Source organism: Eubalaena glacialis, chromosome 11, assembly GCF_028564815.1.
Source record: "Eubalaena glacialis isolate mEubGla1 chromosome 11, mEubGla1.1.hap2.+ XY, whole genome shotgun sequence".
Classification (NCBI taxonomy): domain Eukaryota; kingdom Metazoa; phylum Chordata; class Mammalia; order Artiodactyla; family Balaenidae; genus Eubalaena; species Eubalaena glacialis.
Genome location: NC_083726.1, coordinates 21,193,753 through 21,213,114, shown reverse-complemented (window position 1 = coordinate 21,213,114; position 19,362 = coordinate 21,193,753). Strand labels below are relative to the sequence as shown.

The 19,362-nt window shown below is 41.3% G+C and overlaps 1 protein-coding gene across 1 annotated transcript in view; it reads left to right on the top strand.

The window, feature by feature from the left end:
• The window catches only part of ANO4 (anoctamin 4), a 470,138-nt gene that overhangs the window by 273,009 nt on the left and 177,767 nt on the right, over window positions 1-19,362 (top strand). Inside the window, exon 7 of the mRNA XM_061204482.1 lies at window positions 235-393. Within this exon, the coding sequence (XP_061060465.1) occupies window positions 235-393 (159 nt within the window). The remainder of the gene's footprint in view (window positions 1-234; window positions 394-19,362) is intronic.

Below are 19,362 nucleotides of genomic sequence, written 5' to 3'. Positions count from 1 at the left end.
CAGTTGCTCCACATCCTTGCCAACGTTTGGTATTGTTAGGTGTCTTAAGTTTTGCCCATTTGACTGCTTTTTCCGATTTTTATTTCGTTTCCTCTTGTTTACATTTTTCATTAATAAAAGTGTAATTTTGATAAAACACAAGGAAATGCATTTAGTTTTAATTGTTCTTTAATATTACTCACCCAAGGCTCAGTTTTGAGTGTCTTAAACTGGTCCCTTTCTCTTTGTGTGCAGACAGTACCAGAAAAAAACAAATCAAATGGACTTTACTTCAGAGATGGAAAGTGTCGAATTGACTACATTCTTGTGTACAGAAAATCCAACCCCCAGATGGAAAAGAGAGAAATATTTGAAAGAAATATTAGAGCAGAAGGGTTACAAATGGAGAAAGAGGTAAATAGTTTGCTTGGATGAGAAAGAATATAAATATACATCTATTCATATCGGGAGACAATTAAAAAATAAGCAGTTAGTCATTATGTTAACTGAATGTTTCATTCGCTGAGGGTTTGCCAATGTGCAGTGTGTGGAGAATGTTCTAGCAATTAGATTTTCGCAGCACAGTTTGCCTTTGAGAGCATTTTAATGCCAAAAGATTCCGTAAAAATCAAAATATTCAAATTAAATGGATTGTTTCAAAGTGTTATAATTTACCTGACTTCCTACATCTACTGCTTCTCGATGTTAATGGCGGGTTCTATTTGCATAGATTAAAGAAAACTTCGGATAAAATGCAATCATCCCACCATAGAGGCTCTTTTTACATTTCAGGAAACATAATGGGTTTGGGTATCCTCACACACAGCCGAAGAGACTGGCTGATTTGGCCAAAAAACAGCTGGGACTTACAAAGTGATTCTGTTTTTAAAAGACATTCAGGTTGGTTTTATCAAGTTCCCAAACTCAAGGATTACCTTATCAGTGTTTACTCTTCCCCTTCTCTCCTCTGCAGGGGAAGTTTGAGGATAGTACAAGAGGCCCAGCCAAGCCTCTGATAATTATCCACAATGGGATTATTGTGTACCCAGAAACGCTGTGCACATTTCTAGAACTTGGCCCCGTTAGCTGGATTATGGAACTCTTCTCGGATTTTCCCTAAACACTGAGCACAGCTTCTGGAGCTTTTCCTAGTCCAGAAGAACATGTTGCCAATTCAAAGTGTTTGCTTCTGATTCTGCTTTTCAAGGCTAAAGGATAGATCTTTGAAGTCAGACATCCATGTTTTTCTATATTCGGTGAAGGTTGCATGCTAATCTTGGGACACTTTAGATAAATAGGATTTTTCCAGGTCTGTTAGACTAGCCTCAACTCTGGAACATTTATGAAACAGAAGCAGTATTTTTCTGGAAGTCTCCAAAAAAAGAATGAGAAAAACAGTGAGATGAGTATAGCCTTAAGGGAACAGGTTCTCATTCTCAGGAAAGTGGAAGCAGACAGCTGAAAAGACTGCTTCAGTTGGAGTTTCCCCCAGAGCAACAAACAGAGTTAAATATGTTGTTTTTCCCACTTTTGTGGGGTTCCAGAAAATCTTTCCTATACCCACTGAACATGCCTTCGATAAATCTTGTTCTTTAAGGTATTCTATTGAGACAGTTGTGTATTCTTTTCTTAACATTGATAGTGCATTAATATTTTATCCCCCAAAATCTTTTCTTCATCTTTTATCCTAAGTTTCAGAATTTTTATGTAAAGAAATAAAAGATCTGTATTGCGACATGATCTGAAATAACGAAAGTCCTTCGTGTGATCCGTTCTGACTCTGTCAAAGTTTTGATTCCCATCAAAACTAGGTAGCTTTCTTCAATTAATGAAAGATTTATATTTTGAGCTTCATAGCTCTTCCCTCCATTCCTGGGGCTTCTTTTGTGTAGGTCTTTTCAATGTCATTTTGTGGCTTATGAGTTAAAACTCAAAAAGCCTAATACTTTTCCAAATAAAATACATTACTAAAGAAATGACAAATCTCCTGTATGTCTCCTAAAAATCATCTGTACTACAGTATTCAGCTGCCAGAATTAGAGCAGGTAGCTGAGGAGGTTCATTCTGTCTTTTAGTGTGCAGCTGGTGCTGTGTAGTCCAGAGTTGACTATAGTGTGTTAGATGTTCAACTCATATGATTTTAGTGGTATACAAGATAATTTTGTTTGGTTCTAATTTAAAACAAATTTTAATACCTAGGTATTTATTTTAATGTTTACTGGAAAAAATAGCAGTTGGGAAAAGGGCAATATCACCATATGGCAAAACTTCATAAAAACTTATCTAAGCATCTCTTTCTCTCCCTTCCCCCCAAAAGTTCTTCTCTTGGTGGCAGCTTCCCTACAGTCCTCTATCCACTACCAACAGCTTGGTTTTCCTCTTTCTGGAAACTTCTTCCTAAGCAGCTTTTCCCTGTGGCCCAAACTCTGCATAAGTAGCACGGTTTGACTCTTAACTCCGTCTCTGAGCTCTGCTTTGCGTCCTCACAGCCTCAGCCAGCTCAGCAAGAAGCGGGGGGTCTCTGCACATCCTTCCTTGCTTTGAAGCAGCAGGAAATTATAGCTAAATTAATTTTCCCTGTCACAACTAATTAAAATAAAATGTCCCTTGTATGAACAGTAAATCTGTGTCTCCATTGTATTATTAGATTTAAAACCCATCAGAAGCCACTTTTATTTAAATCTAGTGTTTTCATAAACAGTTGCAGTAGAAAGACAGCAATTTTAATAGCTATTTCAGCTTCCAGAAGTTACTTCCACCTTTTATACATAAAAGAAAGAACATAGTTCAAGGTGGAAAAGAAAAAAGAAAACCCAGGGGGCTTCCTGTGAATCCACATACACCTGATGTGTATAATCAGTGATGAACACTAAGTACCTTGTAATGAATTATTAGTATCGTCTTCCTTAGCTGTGTGTCATGATGTCTAACAGTTATGGAAAATGTTTCACAGACTTAGAAGCTTTTGTTTCCAAATGGTAAAGACAGGCTCTGTAGTTGAACAGTTTAATAGAAAGAGAATCTTTATCTCTTTTAACATTGAAAGTCAAGAAACACAGCCAGAAAAATCTTTAATTCATGATAAAAGTGAGGATGTAGTCAAATTTCATCTTTCCTGGAAACTATGCCCCCGACCTGATTAGTCAGCAGGTAAATGCTTGTTTTGGCACCCTGGGTCTTTACTATTCTGTAACTCATCTTTCATATTAGCCCAGAGAAAGCAATTCACAGCAAAGTTCCCAAATAAAGTATCAAATCCAAGTGATTTTCTTCTTAAGTGTCTGTCTGTTTAAAGAGATTCCCTTCTTTAAAGGTAAACTCATATTTATAAATTCACATTTTGATGAATTTATAAATAAAAAATATATTTTTTTCATTTTTAATTTTATGTCCATCATTGACTCTTTGGTACCTATTTTAAAATCATTATCAATAAGAGGTTTATATCTTCCTTCATATAAAGGGTCAGGTCATGGATGACTTTGGAATTATTTGGGATGTATGAGTACCAGTTAGATTAATGGAGCACCCTTCCTCTTTAGAATCACACAGAACATGGGGGAAAACTCATATCATCAGTTGTTTACCAAATAACTGTATTTGTATAAATCATACCATCTTGATGATAGTTAATTCATTCAACACATATTTATTACACACTTACTCTCTGCCAGGCACTGCCTTAAGCACTAAGAACTCAGCAGTGAATAAAACAGACAAAAAATTCCTGCCCTGTTGGAACTTAAGAACAAAATAAATGAGGAAATCTGTGTTGAAGAACAATAAATGCTAAGGAGAAAAAAGTAAAGCAGGAAGTGTCGAGAGGGGCTTGCAATTTTATGAAAGTTGGTAAAGGCGGGCCTCTTTCCCAGGGAACAAGAAGAGCATGTGCAAAGGCCCTGAGTCAGGAGCACGCCTGGTGTGTTTATGGGACAGTGAAGAGGCCAGTATGACAGGAGTTGACTGAGCAGACTAGAGAATAGTGAGAAATTATATCAGAGAGGCAACGGAAGCCAGATGACATCAGGTCTTAGTGGTCACTGGGCAACTTTAGTTTTTCTCTGCATGACATGGGAAATCACTGGACAGTTTTGAGCCGAGGCATGATAAGATCTGGTTTCTGTTTTATTAGGGTCATTGGGGTTTCCTGGTGATAGTAGACTGTGGGAAGTGGGGAGGTGGTGAGGGCAGAAGCAGAGAGGTCAGTCAGGAGATTTGTCACAAGAATCCAAGAGAGAGGTGATGGTGGCGTGGCCAAGTGCACAGCAGAGGAGATGCTGAGAAGAGTAGTAAGTAGAGCCGATGGGAACTGAAGACAGATTGAATGAGTGATGTGAAGGAGGAGTCACAGGCCACTCATCTCTCATACACTGTTCATTTAAAGAGTTGGAAGAGGGACTTCCCTAGTGGTCCAGTGGTTACAAACCCACCCTTCCAGTGCAGGGGGCATGACTTTGATCCCTGATCAGGGAGCTAAGATCCCACATGCTGCCTGACATGGCCAAAAATAGAAAAATAAAGAGTTGGAAAAACTGCCATTTACAGGGCAGCAGAGGGAAGTGGTTTCCCTTGTAGATGTGTTAAGTTTGAGGTGTCCCGGTGGTGGAGATGTTGAGTAGGAGGGAAGAGTCTGGAAGACAGGCAGAGATCTGGGCTGGAAAACCTAGAGGGTGTGGTGCCTGGAGGGAAGTGTTTCAGTGGGGAAGGAGCAGTTGTGTCAGATGCTGCTGATGGACGGGGTGAGTAAGATGAAGACAAAGTTAGTCACTGAATTTAGCAACGTGGAGGGTTCTGGGGAGCTGGGCAAGAGAAGTTTCCACGGAGAGGTGGAAGTGAAATCATGACTAAATGTGTTCAAGAAAGAATGGGAGGAGAAAATGTGGAGACAGCAGATAGAAATAGCCCTTTCATGGAGTTTCACTGTAAAGGAAAAGAGAGAAATGGAGTGATAACTGGTGTAAGACTTTGGGTCAAGAAAGCGTTCTTTTTATTTAAGATGGGAGAAATAACTGCATGATTTCATGCTAATAGAAATAATTTGAGAGGCAAACTTGATGGTTGGGGAAAAGTGAGGGAAGAATTTTTGGAGCAGCGTCCTCAAAGCAATAAAAAAAGCATGGCCACGAGTTCCTCCCATGCAGGGACCCACCTGCCTGCATCTATGTCCACAAATGCAGCCGTGCCCCTGCTGCTGAGGGTGTTCTGACTGTGCTCCTAGCTTAAGCCAACCCTTTGCTTTGGGCATAACACCCCATCCTCTCAGTCCTACTCAAGGACATTGCCCCCTCCAAAGAGAAAATATAGTAAGCTTTAAATACAGAAATTCACAAAAGAGTGCAATGTGTCAAAATAGCCTGTTTGTGTTTTCACTTGTTTCTCAGAAGGACTGGAATATCTCACTGTAGTAAACACATGCATAGCACTCAGGGTTGGGAATCTTGGACATTTTTCTTTGAGATGATGACAAAAACTAGTATTATTAAATTCTCACTCTTGCCTTTGTGAATCACTTACTATTATCATCTCCATTTTATAGGTGAGACAATTGAGGCAAAGCAGTAACTTGCCCCAGGTGGCAAGGCCAGTAAGAGATAAAGCCCAGATTAAAACTTGAGCCTACTTACTCTTTACCCTTATATCATGTTGATTCCTGGTATTTAAAAATGAATCTCAGTAAAGAAGATGTGGCACATATATACAATGGAATATTACTCAGCCATAAAAAGAAACGAAACTGAGTTATTTGTAATGAGGTGGATGGACCTAGAGTCTGTCATACAGAGTGAAGTAAGTCAGAAAGAGAAAAACAAATACCGTATGCTAACACATATATATGGAATCTAAAAAAAATGGTTCTGATGAACCTAAGGGAGGACAGGAATAAAGACACAGATGTAGAGAATAGACTTGAGCACACGGGGAGGGGGAAGGGTAAGCTGGGACGAAGTGAGAGAGTGGCATGGACATATATACACTACCAAATGTAAAATAGATAACTATTGGGAAGCAGCCACATAGCACAGGGAGATCAGCTCATTCTTTGTGACCACCTAGAGGGGTGGAATAGGGAGGGTGGGAGGGAGACGCAGAGGGAGGAGATATGGGGATATACGTATGCATATAGCTAACTCATTTTGTTATACAGCAGAAACTAACACAACATTGTAAAGCAATTATACTCCAATAAAGATGTTAAAAAAGAAAAAGAATCTCAGGGTTGAAGAAGTTAGGACACAAGTGGAGTTATGAAAGGAAACCAGGAAAATTGGGGTGCGTAATGAAATTGGGTGCTATCTTGACTGTATTTCCTTGCACTTTGGCTGCCAGTAGCCATGGATTTGAATCTTGGTACAACTACTTATAAGCTGAGTGGTCTTGAGCAGTTTTTCAAACTTTTCTGGATCTCAGCTTCCACCTTTTTAATAATGAGGATAATATTATTTACCATGAACTGTGTGAGGATTAAGTGAGCCCATGCAGGTGAATACACAGTACAGTGTAAATCTTTTTTATTTTACCTGTTTTACCTTCTATTCATGGCAAACAATTTATGACTGTGATATAAAAGTTCTTTGTAAAGTATTTTTAAAAGTGAGTCAAATTCAGGAAATACAGGAAATTAAAATGTTGTAGATGATACACAGATTTGGCAAAAATTGAGAGGGTGGCACAAGCATGATTGCAGTCTGTTACCTGGCTAGTGATTGTGGTGGACAGACGCTAAAGTCTGTGATGCCTGCCTCCTGGTTTTCATGCCTTTGTGCAATTCCCTCCCCTTGAGTGCAGGTGAGACCTGTGACTTGCTTTTACCCAACAGAATATGGCGAATGTAGTGAGATGTTACTTCTGTGGTTATTTATATTATGGTATATAAAACCCTGTCTCAGCTGACTGGAGTTAGAGAGACTCTCCTTTACTGACTTTGAAGAAGTAAGCTCCCATATTGTGAAACAGTCTATGAAGGGGGCCCCTATGCAAAGAAAGGGGGGGGGTGGCCTTTAGGAGCTGAGAGTTGCTCCCAGCTGACAACTGGCCAGAGAACAGGGACCTCAGTCCTACAACCACAAGATGAGCTCTACCAACAACTGGCGGATCTTGAAAATAGATCTTTCCTCAGTCGAGCCTCTCTTGAGACTGCAGCCCTGGCCAAGACCTGTATTGCAGCCTGGTGAGACCCTGAAGCAGAGGACCCAGCTAAGCTGTGTCTGGAAACTGTAAACTCATTAATATGTGTTGTTTTAAGCCTCTAAGTTTGTGGTAATTTGTTACCCAGCAACAGGTAACTAACACAGTGGTTAAGAGTCTGGGGTCAGACATTCTGAGTTCTCATTTGTTTTCATCATTAAAAGCTATGTGCTCCTGGGAAAGTTAGCTCATCTGCAAAATGAGGCTAATGATGAGATCTATTTCATGGGTTATTATGATAATTAAATGAAATCATTCATATCAAGTGCTTATCTCTGTACCTGTCATATTGTAAGCAATTAATAAATCTATTACCATCATTATAGTTATCATAACAGCTAAACACAGTGTATTAACATTTTTACTTTTAAAATAGTTTTTCAAGGCAAAGTTTTTGGAAAATTTTTCATACAGTTTATAAATGCCTTAAAATATAACCATTAGGATAGCAACATCAACTGACTATATATTGCTAATAATGTATATGCATGAACGAGATTAATGATTACCTTCAATGCTCTTGGAAGAATTTAGAATACCTTAGGTAACATGTTTAACATTGTCAACATTCAGACATTTATCTGCCCAGAGGATTTGGTTTTAGATTCATCAGGGAATAAAATTATAGAGCAACCCAGAACTGAAAAACTGTACTTGATTGCCCATCCTAGTCTTGCTTTATACCTATTCAAGGGAAAACTATACAAAGATTCCCCATGGAAGGTGCTAATCTCACCTAGATTGTTCTCTGCCTTCACAGGCTTCCTGCCCATCCTACCCTTCCTATTTTCATCCCTGTTTATGTTCTGCAACCACTGTTACTATAGATGTTCTCTCTGGATCCAGAGCTCTGAGAATGAAGGGGAGGGAACCAGTCCTCCTCCCTTCTTTTATACTTCAAACCATGATGAGTGTCTAAAATAAATCTGTCAGGACAAACTGAACTATCCAAATTCCTGTCCTCTAGTATTTTCTGGACCCTCAAAAGAGACTTAGACCTTACTCCACTTAATAATCTCCATTTTCTGATATGTCATATATATGTATTACCAAGGGTCTCAAGTTGGAGTTGAAGGGAAAGGAAAATTAAGGACAGTCCTAAGCAAAGAGTGAAGAAGGCAGATTTTCTTTTGAAAATCAAAGCCCTGGAAATTCCTTGAGTATTTGTCTTAATCTAACAGGGCTGCTATAACAAAATACCATAGGCTGGGTGGGTTGCAAATAACAAAAACTTATTTCTCACAGTTCTAAAGACTGGAAGTGCAAGATCAAGGCGCTGATGAAGACCCTGTTCCTGGTTCATAGACAGCATCTTCTCGCTGTGTCTTCACATGGTGAAAGGAGGTAGAGAGCTCTCTGAGGTCTCTTTTTTAAAGGAGCTAATCCCATTTTTGAGGACTCCATGACCTAATGACCTCTCAAAGGCCCCACCTCCTAATACCATCACATGGGGGGTTAGAATTTCAACATATGAATTTTAAGGGGATACAATTCAGATCAGAGCAGTACCTTTCAGGAGTTCATTGTTGATCCGTACTGGCAGTGGACTTTTTAAAAAGTGGTGTCTGAGGTTGAATTTCTTTCCTAAACAGAAACAGAGCCTGAGGCAAGGATTCTTGCTAAAGTTGTTGATGGGTGGAGTGCTCTCAGGAGAAAGGGGAGTGAGGGAAGTAGAAGAGGTCAGAGGAGAAAAGCTACACTGAGACTATAGTCTCTGATCCAAGCAGGAAGCTCTGGGGCAGAGGGAGCACCACAAAGCTGGCTCACCTTTAAAGCAGAGGTCCCCCTGCCTATCAGTCATTGGCTGAGGCTGGGGGAGGTGATGGGAGGTGAGTGCTGCTCCTGCCTGGCAGAGGGTAGTTCTTCAACACCCACAGCTGCTCGGCTTCTGGGCTGTAAACCATCAGAATTCATTACCACTGACACTGATATCTCTACTGATAGCAGAGATGCTGCCAAATCTGTGGTTTTAGATGGCCCACTTTGAGATTGCAGCAGTCAGGGAATTCATGGTGGTCTTGATGGAAGTGAAAAAAAAGAGAGAGCAAGTACACAGGGGCATTTATTCTGCTTTAATTTGTTCAGTTTTTCCTCTAAGTTTAGGATACTCCATCTTAAAGGCAAGAATTCCATGTGGCTGGTATAATCACTTTGAGGGCAGAGACGGTGTCTTATGTGTTTTTTACAGTAAGACCGAGCCCAGTGCTTAGCTTGTGGGATTTTGAGTTTGTCGCAAGAGATTGTAAATAGCTGATTTTCATGGCTGTGTCTGGGTAACATCAGTCAATTTAGCTCTAGGATTTCTCAACCTCAGCACTATTGATGTTTGGGGCTGGATAATTCTTTGTTGTAGGAGGCTGTCCAGTGTACTGTAGGATGTTTAGCAGCCTCCCTAGCCTCTATCCACTAGATCCCAGCAGTATTCCTCCCCCCACCTCACCAAGTTATGACAACCAAAAATGTCTCCAAGTATGGTCCTATGTCCCCAGGAGCAGGTGTATAAAATTGTCCCTGGCTGAGAACTACTGAGTTAGACTCTTAGTGCAACAAACTGCATAAAGTTGTATCTATGAGATAGCTAGAGGAATTCAAGGCAGCTATTCTGTCTTTCATCCACCTGGACCAGCTAACTTAAGCACTCTTAATATCAGACTCTTGAATCATGAAGATGCCTATGTCTTTGAGGAGAGAATAGGGTAAATCAAGATTGGCCTTTCAAACCAGGCAACAGGGATTTAGATCCACTTGCTACTTTCTCACTTACTGAGTAAATATCCAGGCAAGGTTCTTAGCCACTCTGTGTCTTAGCTTCTTCATTTATTAAACAGTAGATAATCGTAACTAATGGGGCTACTATGTAGATAAAATGAGCTAATACATTATAACACGCTTAGAAGAGAGTCCAGCACATATTAAGTGGTTGTTGGTATTGATAAAGAAGGGAGTGGCTCCAGCCCCTGGTCACCCTGTGTTCTGATCTCAGGCATTCAACCCCATCCCCTCTTGGACTGAGGGTCCCTGGCTTGTGTCTAGGGAAACCTGAGGGGATCTGGTGGGTGGCAAGACATACCAATAGTAAGTCCCACCTCATCACCAGGAATTGGTCCTTCTGGCGTCACCTACCATTGCCCTAGATCAGTCCATCAGAATTACAGGCTCATTCTCACTGGTCCCTCTTCTTAAGGTAGTTTCATCAAATGGTGGGAGCGAGGGGGCTGTCTCCTTCTCTCTGTCTGTCTCCTTCTCTCTGTCTGTCTCATTCTCTCTTTCTCTGTCTTTGTTTCTCTCTCCCTCTTTCTGTCTCTGTCTTCCTCTCCCCACCACTCCTCTTTATTCTCACTCTAATTTTTGAGACCAGTTTAAAGAGCTGAGGGCCTACTTATTTTTACCTCAACTGCTTTTGCTTGTTTAGGAAGACAGAGTTTAATCAAAACATTTCTGTTACCAGGTCAAGATGACCAGTACAAAGTTATCCTGAACTGATTTACTCAAAGGATCATTCTAAATCAATACATATTTCATGTGACTCATGCATATTCCTTTGCTCAAGACAGAACAACGTTAAGGGAAAAAATATACCCATTATATAAGGCACAGCTGAAAAACTCATGTCACATGATGAACTATTGTTACCAATCCCACGAGGAGAAAATTAATCTAAAAGATCTTCTCACTGGTCTAAATTGAACTTGTCTGATATAAAACACATTTTGCATTGTCATTTGTTACTTACCAAATGTGGGCATCGTAGAGTTGCAGCTGTGAAAGGAACTAAAAGTCTTTTCTTGACAGTGTTATTTTTGTTCCTGTTGTTCTGACTATGTGTTATGTTAAATTGCTGAAAACTACACAAAGTATATCCTAGGGATATGACGTTAACTATTCATTAATGAGATGGAGTGATTTCAAAGCTTTGAAGCAGTCTGGAGAACCGTAAATCCATGGTCTCCTGCTTGTAATCCTTCCAAGTGGAAAACTTGAAAAAGGTGAACTGCAAGCTGGAGTTTATGAACCAAGCCTGATGTACTTCAATTGCAAAAGTGATGCTGCAGCACCGTCCCTGGAGGCAGAGGCCAAGGCTCAACTCACTTCCTGTTGTGTCTTAGCCATATTTGAAGAGCAGTCGATGGCATCCGATGATTCCATTTCCAGATGGAGTCATTCTTCATTCATTCATCAAATATCTAATGAGCGTCATGTCTACCGTGAGGGAAGAGAAGCATTAAATGTGTCAGGTGCGATGAGTACTGTGGAGAAAATATGCAGGAATCCTGGGAGGGAGTCACTGTTTTGTTCAGGAGTTCAAGGCAAGTCTCCAAGATAATGAGCAAACTAAGAGAGAAGTTGGCATGTGCATTCCTAAACCGAGCTCTCAAAAGCCCCTCAGAGTTTTCACTGTTGGGGCTGCTTTTGCCTTGCTTCCCCACGTGTGGACTTGGATGAGGGTTGGAAGGATAAGTGGAGCCACTGAGTAGGGTGAGGCTGTGTCCTATAGAAGGAGGGAAACTGGCTGGATTTGGCTGGGGTGGGGGTGGGGAAGGTGACAGGGTTTGCATCTCCACGACCTCTCCCGGGGCACAGAGCAGGGACAAATCAAGTGCCTGAGCAGTGGTGGGACCTTTGCGGAGACCTGACCTGGTTGCAAACCCCTCCCTAACTTGTCCTTTGCTATTCATTAGTTTAGCTTCCACCCCTTTTGGTGCTACATCTTTCATGGCCTTCCACACTTTTGTCTACACGTGCATCAAGTTTCGTCTTTGAAGGTCTTCCCTCGTGCTTGTAACTGCTTGGCCCCTCTTCAGTTAGAGTTCTGCAGAGAACAAGCCACTCTGTGTCTTCCAAGAACGAAGGCTTTGATACAGAGGCTTACACCATCGATGAAAAGGGCAGGGAAGTCACCTCCAGCTGCTTCCTGAAGCATCGTAGCGGTGGTCCCAAGCGCTGGCCTGGAAGCCCCTAGGGGTCCCAAGAATGTCGGACTGTGACACAGATGATTCTCAAAAGACTTACCTGAAGCTGTCTCTAACTTACACAACTGTGTCTAGCTGCCTACCTGGAGGAAAAAACAGCCTCTTCCACTTTCCAGATTTTATTTACCCCTCGTTGTTAACTCTAACCCAGAGCCCCCCAGGGAAGGGGATTCTGGGAAATGCAGTCCCAGCTTCTCCTCAGTAATGCAGAGACTTCAGAAAGAGGGGGGACAGAGATGCCAAGATGACAGCAAACAGCATGGCACAGCCACTAGCCCTCCTCCTACCAGGTTTGACTGGACACCTGTCCCTTCATCTAAGGCTATGTCAGCCTCTTCTCTGTCATACCTAAAGGGTTTACAGTTGTAAGTCATGAATCCTAATACTGTCCCTCAGGGTGATGGTGGAACAGCTTTTTCTGGTGTTTCACATGGCCATAGCTGGATACCTTGCCCACAGACACAGTACCTCCCTCACACCCACACCTTTGTTCTGATGCTACCACTAGGCAATTCTTTGTTCACAGCAGAGCTGAATTCATTGAGACCAAATCTTTGAGAGTCAGACAGCAGCAGTCACAAGCCCACATAAGGAGACATCTATGGGTCTGTGCTGCAGGAGGAAGGGAGAGGACAGAGGAAAGACAAGCTGAAAACTCCTCTCACAATTGAGAAAAGAGGAAGGTTCCCTCCACCACTTGCGGCTCCTGTGGTGTTAGAGTGTCAATCATCATGCGTACAGACGTCTATCACATTCCGGGCTCTGCGCCAGGCAGAATCAAAAATGAAAGAGTGCTCCCGTTATCAATTGTTGCCTAACAAACAACTCCAGAACTTGTGGCTTAAAACAACGGTCGTTTATTTTATTCTCAAGTCTGCAGTTGGGCAGGGCTCTGCAGGACCAGCTCTTCTCTGCTCCATGGGCATCAGCAGGAGCAGTGCTCCCAGGGAGGCTGGTGGACCCCCTTTCAAGGTGACTCTCAGCTGAGAGCTCAGCCAGGCCTGGGGGCTGTCGGCTTGGTTTCTTTCCCTGTGGATCTCTGCACAGGCTTCTCTGAGGCTCCCCTGCCTCAGGCATCCTCGTGACGTGGTACCTATGTTCCAAGAGAATGAGACAGATGTGCATTTTTTTAAACTGAAGTATAGTTGATTTGCAATATTGTGTTAGTTTCAGGTATACAGCAAAGTGATTCAGTTATATATTTTTCAGATTCTTTTCCATTATAGTTTATTACAAGATATTGAATATATAATAGTTCCCTGTTCTGTACAGTAGGTCCTTGTTGCTTATCTAGTTTATGTATAGTAGTTTGTATCTGTTAATCCCACACTCCTATTTATCCCTTCCCCTCCTCCCTTTCCCCTTTGGTAGCCATAGGTTTGTTTTCTATGAGTATGAGTCTGTTTCTGTTTTATGTATAGAGTCATTTGTATTATTTTTTAGATTCCACATATAAGTGATATCTTTCTCTGCCTGACTTAACTTCACTTAGTGTGATATCCTCTAGGTCCATTCATGTTGCTGCATATGGTAATATTTCATTCCTTTTCATGGCTGAGTAATATTCCATTGTATATATACACCACCTCTTCTTAAACCCATCAATAGATGTGCATTTTTATGACCTAGATCCAGAAGTGTTTATTCTGCTCTCCATTGGCAGAGGTGGGAACAAAGGGAGGGGACATAGATCCCACCTCTTGATGGAGAGAGGCAAAGTTCTGGAAGACATGCGGGATGAAAGCTATTGTCAGGGCCATCTTTGGAAAATACAGCCACGTTATACTCAGTGCGTTTGAGGAGCTCGTTGACTAGAGGTGAAGACAGGCGTGAAACAGATGATTAGGATACAGCCTGAAAAGTTCCTATGAAAACATGAAGGGAACTTCAGATTCTGCCCAGAGGTTTTAGGAAGATTAGAGGAAGTGACCTAGATCTTGAAGGATGAATTGACAGAGCAGCAAAACACAAGGGCATGACGTTCAGACAGGAAGCAGTATGAGCGGAGGTGCGGTAACTTGTGATGGAGACATCACAGCTCCTCTGGCAGCTCTACTTCCCCAGTTGGAGTGGGAATCCCATGAGGACCACACGGGTTTCCCCACAGAGCCTTGCACAGTGCCTGGCTCCTCACTTCACCTCGACTTTCAAGCTGTTTATGCTCATTCAGCAATTTCCCATGAATGTAATTTACGTCAGATAGAATTGTCCTCCTAGGCCTTGATGACTGGACTGATAGTGGCCAGATAAGCATTTTTTAGTCACTTTTCTCCAAAATGGTCTAAACTAATATCATTTAGCTTCTTTGCAACCAAATCCATTCCACTGTACTTCTGTTTAAGTAAAGTGTCATCTTGCTGCTGGATCTCTTTCAGGCCAACTGTTTTACTAAGCCAACCATACCCCTATCTCCTGAAAACTCAACCAAGATCATGATGGTCTTCCAAGAAGATGGTATTTATTGCTCACTAGAGTTCTTTGTTTTTCATCTCCATTCTCCATTCTGACTTTTTCTACATAGGTTGAAATTAAAAAGAGCTTTATAGAAGGCTGGGAGCAGATCAGGCAGAAGAATGAAACTGTACTGTGCACAATTTTCCTTGACCTTAGCAGTCCGGTAGACAGGAAAGAAAATGACACACGGTGAGACCTGGTGTCCGTTAGTGTTTCAGAAATGTGTTACGTCTCCTCTCGGGGCCTCTCCTCTTCTGTAGTCTGTCAGTTCCTTGGTTTAGCCAGTATATTATTTTGGATTGCACAGCAGTAAATCACTTTGGCATTCACTTGAGGCTGCCTTGATTCAGTTTTTCAGACTCTAATAAGTGCCTGTGGGTCTTCTGAAATCTAGTCCTAAATTCGGTGACTCGTGGATTACACTGTACACATTATGTCTGACGTGTCCACTCTTGCTTCTGATTGCCAGAAGGGCTCTCCCACCTTGCAGTTCTCTGTACAAACTCCAGTCAAATGAAAAACCCCTAGTCTTGATTCTTTTTGTCACACAGTGCTTTATTTGGTTGGCAAAACAAAGATAACAATTAGCAGGTGAGTACTGAAGTTTAGTTCATAGTTGTCCTTTTCTTCTTTTTCTATTTATACTTAGCAAAGCTATACCTTAATCTCTCTTTGAAATGAAGTCTCTTTAGGGAAAGACAGTTCTAAGTAAACCCTAAAATACTTGGAACTGAAACCTGCTTTCGAATGGGTTTAAATATTTTAAAATGTCACTGGAGAGTACATTGACTATGATGATTAATTGTCCCAACCACTCTTTTGACCATCATTTCGTTCCCCTCATTACTTCTCTTTGATTCTGTGGTCCATGATTATGACCACTCTTTTACAAGCACCTCAATTCTCTTATCCCTTTGTTTCTTTGACTTATTTGCCTGGCAGAGCCTTGACCTTGATTAAACCCCACCTTCTTTGTGCCTGCACCTGAGCATGTTGAATGTTGCTAGAAAAACATGCTGACTGGTTCACTTTATGGCCACCATCTCAGATGAGGACCAGAGTAACAAAGAATGCCAAGTAGCCTAGTAGGTTTGCTTCTCCCCCTCACCATAATGAGGGATTATCTTCATTTCTCCTTCCCGTCCTTCCTTTCTTGGCCTCCTCCTTTCATTCATTCATTTTTAAAAGTTTATTCATTCAGTAAATAGACAGTGCCTGGCACAGTTCCAGGCATTCAGAATACATCAGGGAACCAAACAAAGAGCCCCTTTCCTTGAGGTGCTCACCTTCTAATGAGTGAGACAGTGAACAATAAACATAAGTAAATAGCATAGTATGTTAGAAGGTGATATGGCAAAGGAAAGAGTAGAACAAAGTGTGAGAGTGCTGAGGGGTGAAGGGATATGCATTCTAAATAGGGTGTGATGTAGGGGGCTCACTGAAGATGACATCCGACCAAAGACTGAATAGGTGAGGGAGTTGGCCAGCTGTGATTCCCCACCATCTTCTTGCCCCTCCGCCCTCTCACCTCCTTTATCTGTATCTCCACCACCCATACACAGGCTCTGCTGATAACCTTGTCTATACTTTGATAGAGAATAGAATCAATTGGACAGGGTCTTCTGAGGCCATCCCCACACTCACTCTCTGCCTTCCCACCATGACTACGCTTGAAGTGTCTGCCACTGTTCCCAGAGCCCTCCTGTTGTGTGCTGAATTCCCTCCCATTTCACCTTCTCAAGGACTTGGCTCCTGTGATCGTCTCTCCTCTCTCCTGCATCATCAAATTTTGCTCTCTCTCAATTATTATAGATATGCTCCTGTAACTCATATCTTAAGAAAAATCCCTTGAGCCCCACATTCTCCTCCAATGACCACCTCTTTTCTCTTCTCCACTTCACGAAAATCTTCTTCAAAGATTTGTCCAGCGTCATTGTCTCCATATCCTCACCTACCATTCTCTCTTTTTTTTTAATTGAAGTATAGTTGATCTACGACATTGTGTTAGTTTCAGGTGTACAGCAAAGTGATTCAGTTATACATTGTTTCAGATTATATTCCATTACAGGTTATTACGGGGTATTGAATATAATTCCCTGTACTGTATAGTTTGTCCTCGTTGCTTATCTATTTTATGTATAGTAGTTTGTATCTGTTAATCCCATACTACTAATTTGTCCCTCCTTCCCCCCCTTTCCCCTTTGATAACCATAAGTTTGTTTTCTGCATCTGTGAGTCTGTTTCTGATTTGTAAATAAGTTCATTTGTATCATTTTTTTGGAGTCTACATATAAGTGATATCATATGATATTTGTCTTTGTCTGACTTACTTCACTTAGTATGATCATTTCTAGGCTCATCCATGTTGCTGCAAATGGCATTATTTCATTCTTTTTTATGGCTGAGTAATATTCCATTATAAATATATATACCACATCATCTTCCAGCAGTCGTCTGTTGATGGGCCCAGTCTCTTTTCAAACTACTTGATCTGGGCTTTCTCCCTCCATAGACACTGATTTTATTAAGGTCAGCTTTAACCAAATCCAGTGCTCATGCCACCTCTGTTATCTTACTGGCTTTGTCAACAGTGTTTGTCCATATGGTGGATTGTTCCTTCCTTGAAAAACATTCTTTTCTTGACTTGGGAGACATCTCATGCTCTCCTGGATTTCTCCCTTCTTTACTGGCCCTTTCTCAATCTCGTTTGCTCACCCTCCTCTTCCATTTGACCTCCAAATGTTAGTACATCCTAAGACCAGGTCCTGGGTGCCTTTCCTTCTATATCTCTATCTCCTTGTGATCCCATGAAGTTCCATGCAGAGCTTTTATATAACTTCTACATTGCACTCAAGGCTTGAGCCAACAGGATTTACTACTTGATCTCAGGATAGCAGGGGAGGGGGAAGAGTTACCAGTTAGTTGCAGTTACCAGGGACCCAGCATAACAGTAGCTTCATCCAGAAACCTTCCTCTGTGGAAGGGAATGGCAAATCACACACCAGTCTTCAAGGCTTCTAATCACAGCTCAATGGCTAGAGCTCATTATATGGCTCCAGATGAACACTGGACCAGGAAGCTCCGATGCCCATGTGCCCAGAGATATACTAATGGCTCCCACACAACATGGTTTCTTGCATTATATAATTTTATATGTAATTTATATCTATATATACTTATCTATATATAGATATCTGGCCATATCTATATCTATCTATCTATCTTAGCCCTATAAAGTAGGCAAAGGAGTTATATCAGCATTACACCAATGAGGAACTGATATGGGTTGAGGTATAATCTATCAGCTACATTTTTTGTTATTAAAGATCATATGAGCCCCATTTCTTGACAGCTTTTTCACAACCTTTAGGTAAAAAGCAGTTTGTAAGCTACCACTACATGTGCTGTTACTGCGTCCTCTAATTTTGATCAGCATTCCACCAAGAGATAAATAGAATAGGCCTAGGAGGGATGTCATAACCTTTCCAAGTACATTAGAAAGTATTTCCAAAGTTAAATTGCTGCTTCACTGGCAGCAGACAGCCTGCTCACTTGTCCTTTCTGGGTCACGCTTGTTTGATGGCTGTTAATCTCTGCAGCTTATTAAGGGCATAATGACACATGGGTTATTGACTGGGTCACAACCGTGAATACTTATCAGTGGGTCAATCATTTGTGATAATATAAAGTATAAATGTGATGATATAGTTGTCCCCAAGTTCAACTTATCTAATACGCCACCTTGAAGGATGAGAGAAACGTTATGATGAGGACTTTTGGAGTTGGGTAGATCAGAACGGACATGGCTTACTTCTGAGGAGAGATTTAGTACTGCATGGAGGGAACATACACAAAGGGAGCATTTTCTCTCCTGTGCTCCCATGGGACATGAGACCGACTTCTCTTCATATTCATCACATGTCTTAGCCTTCTCTGTATCCCAACATAGTACCTAGGATGTAGTTAAGTTTACCTGTAGATGTTTGTTGAATGACTTTATGAGTGGTTATGTTGTGAGGTAGATAAGACATTTGTTTTACATGATAGACGCACTGTGATACTAGGTATGTGTTGGAGGAAGGATATTCTGTATCAGTGTGTATTCATTAGCACTACTCATCAGGTATAATCCCTCTTCCTGGTGGCCTCATAGACAAATGGGTCCATATGACGACTTCTGTCCCGTGAGCTAGGCGCAGAAGTGGTGTGTGTCCTTATGAAACCCTCTGAGCTCTGCCTTCCCTCTGGCACAGTGACCCATCAGCATGACTCACGGAGTCACTGCAGTAAGCTGACCTGCAGTGGACGTGCAGCATAAACTGGAAGTAGGCCTTTATCGTAGCACCAGGCAACAGAAATAATGTAATTTAAATTTTTTGGTAACAATATATGAAAAGTAAAAAACAGACAGAATTAATTTTAATGTTTTATTTCATCCAGTCGACCTAAATTATCATTTAAACATGTCATCAGTAGAGAAATTGATGAGATACTTTACATTCTTTTTTTTCAGGCCTCTAAGTCTTCAAAATCTAGTGCATATTTTCCACAGATCTCAATTTGGACTAGCTATATTTTAAGTACTTAGTAGCTACCATATGGACAGTACAGCACTACCATTTAAAGTCACTGATATTTAGAGTGTTTTGTTGCTGCAGCATAACTTAGCTTATCCTGACTGATAACACCAAACATGGATTTTCTTCAGATATCCCGATGCAGTGAGTTTCCTAGGTTTGATGTAGGAATCACCAGGGTTGATGCAGAGTAACCA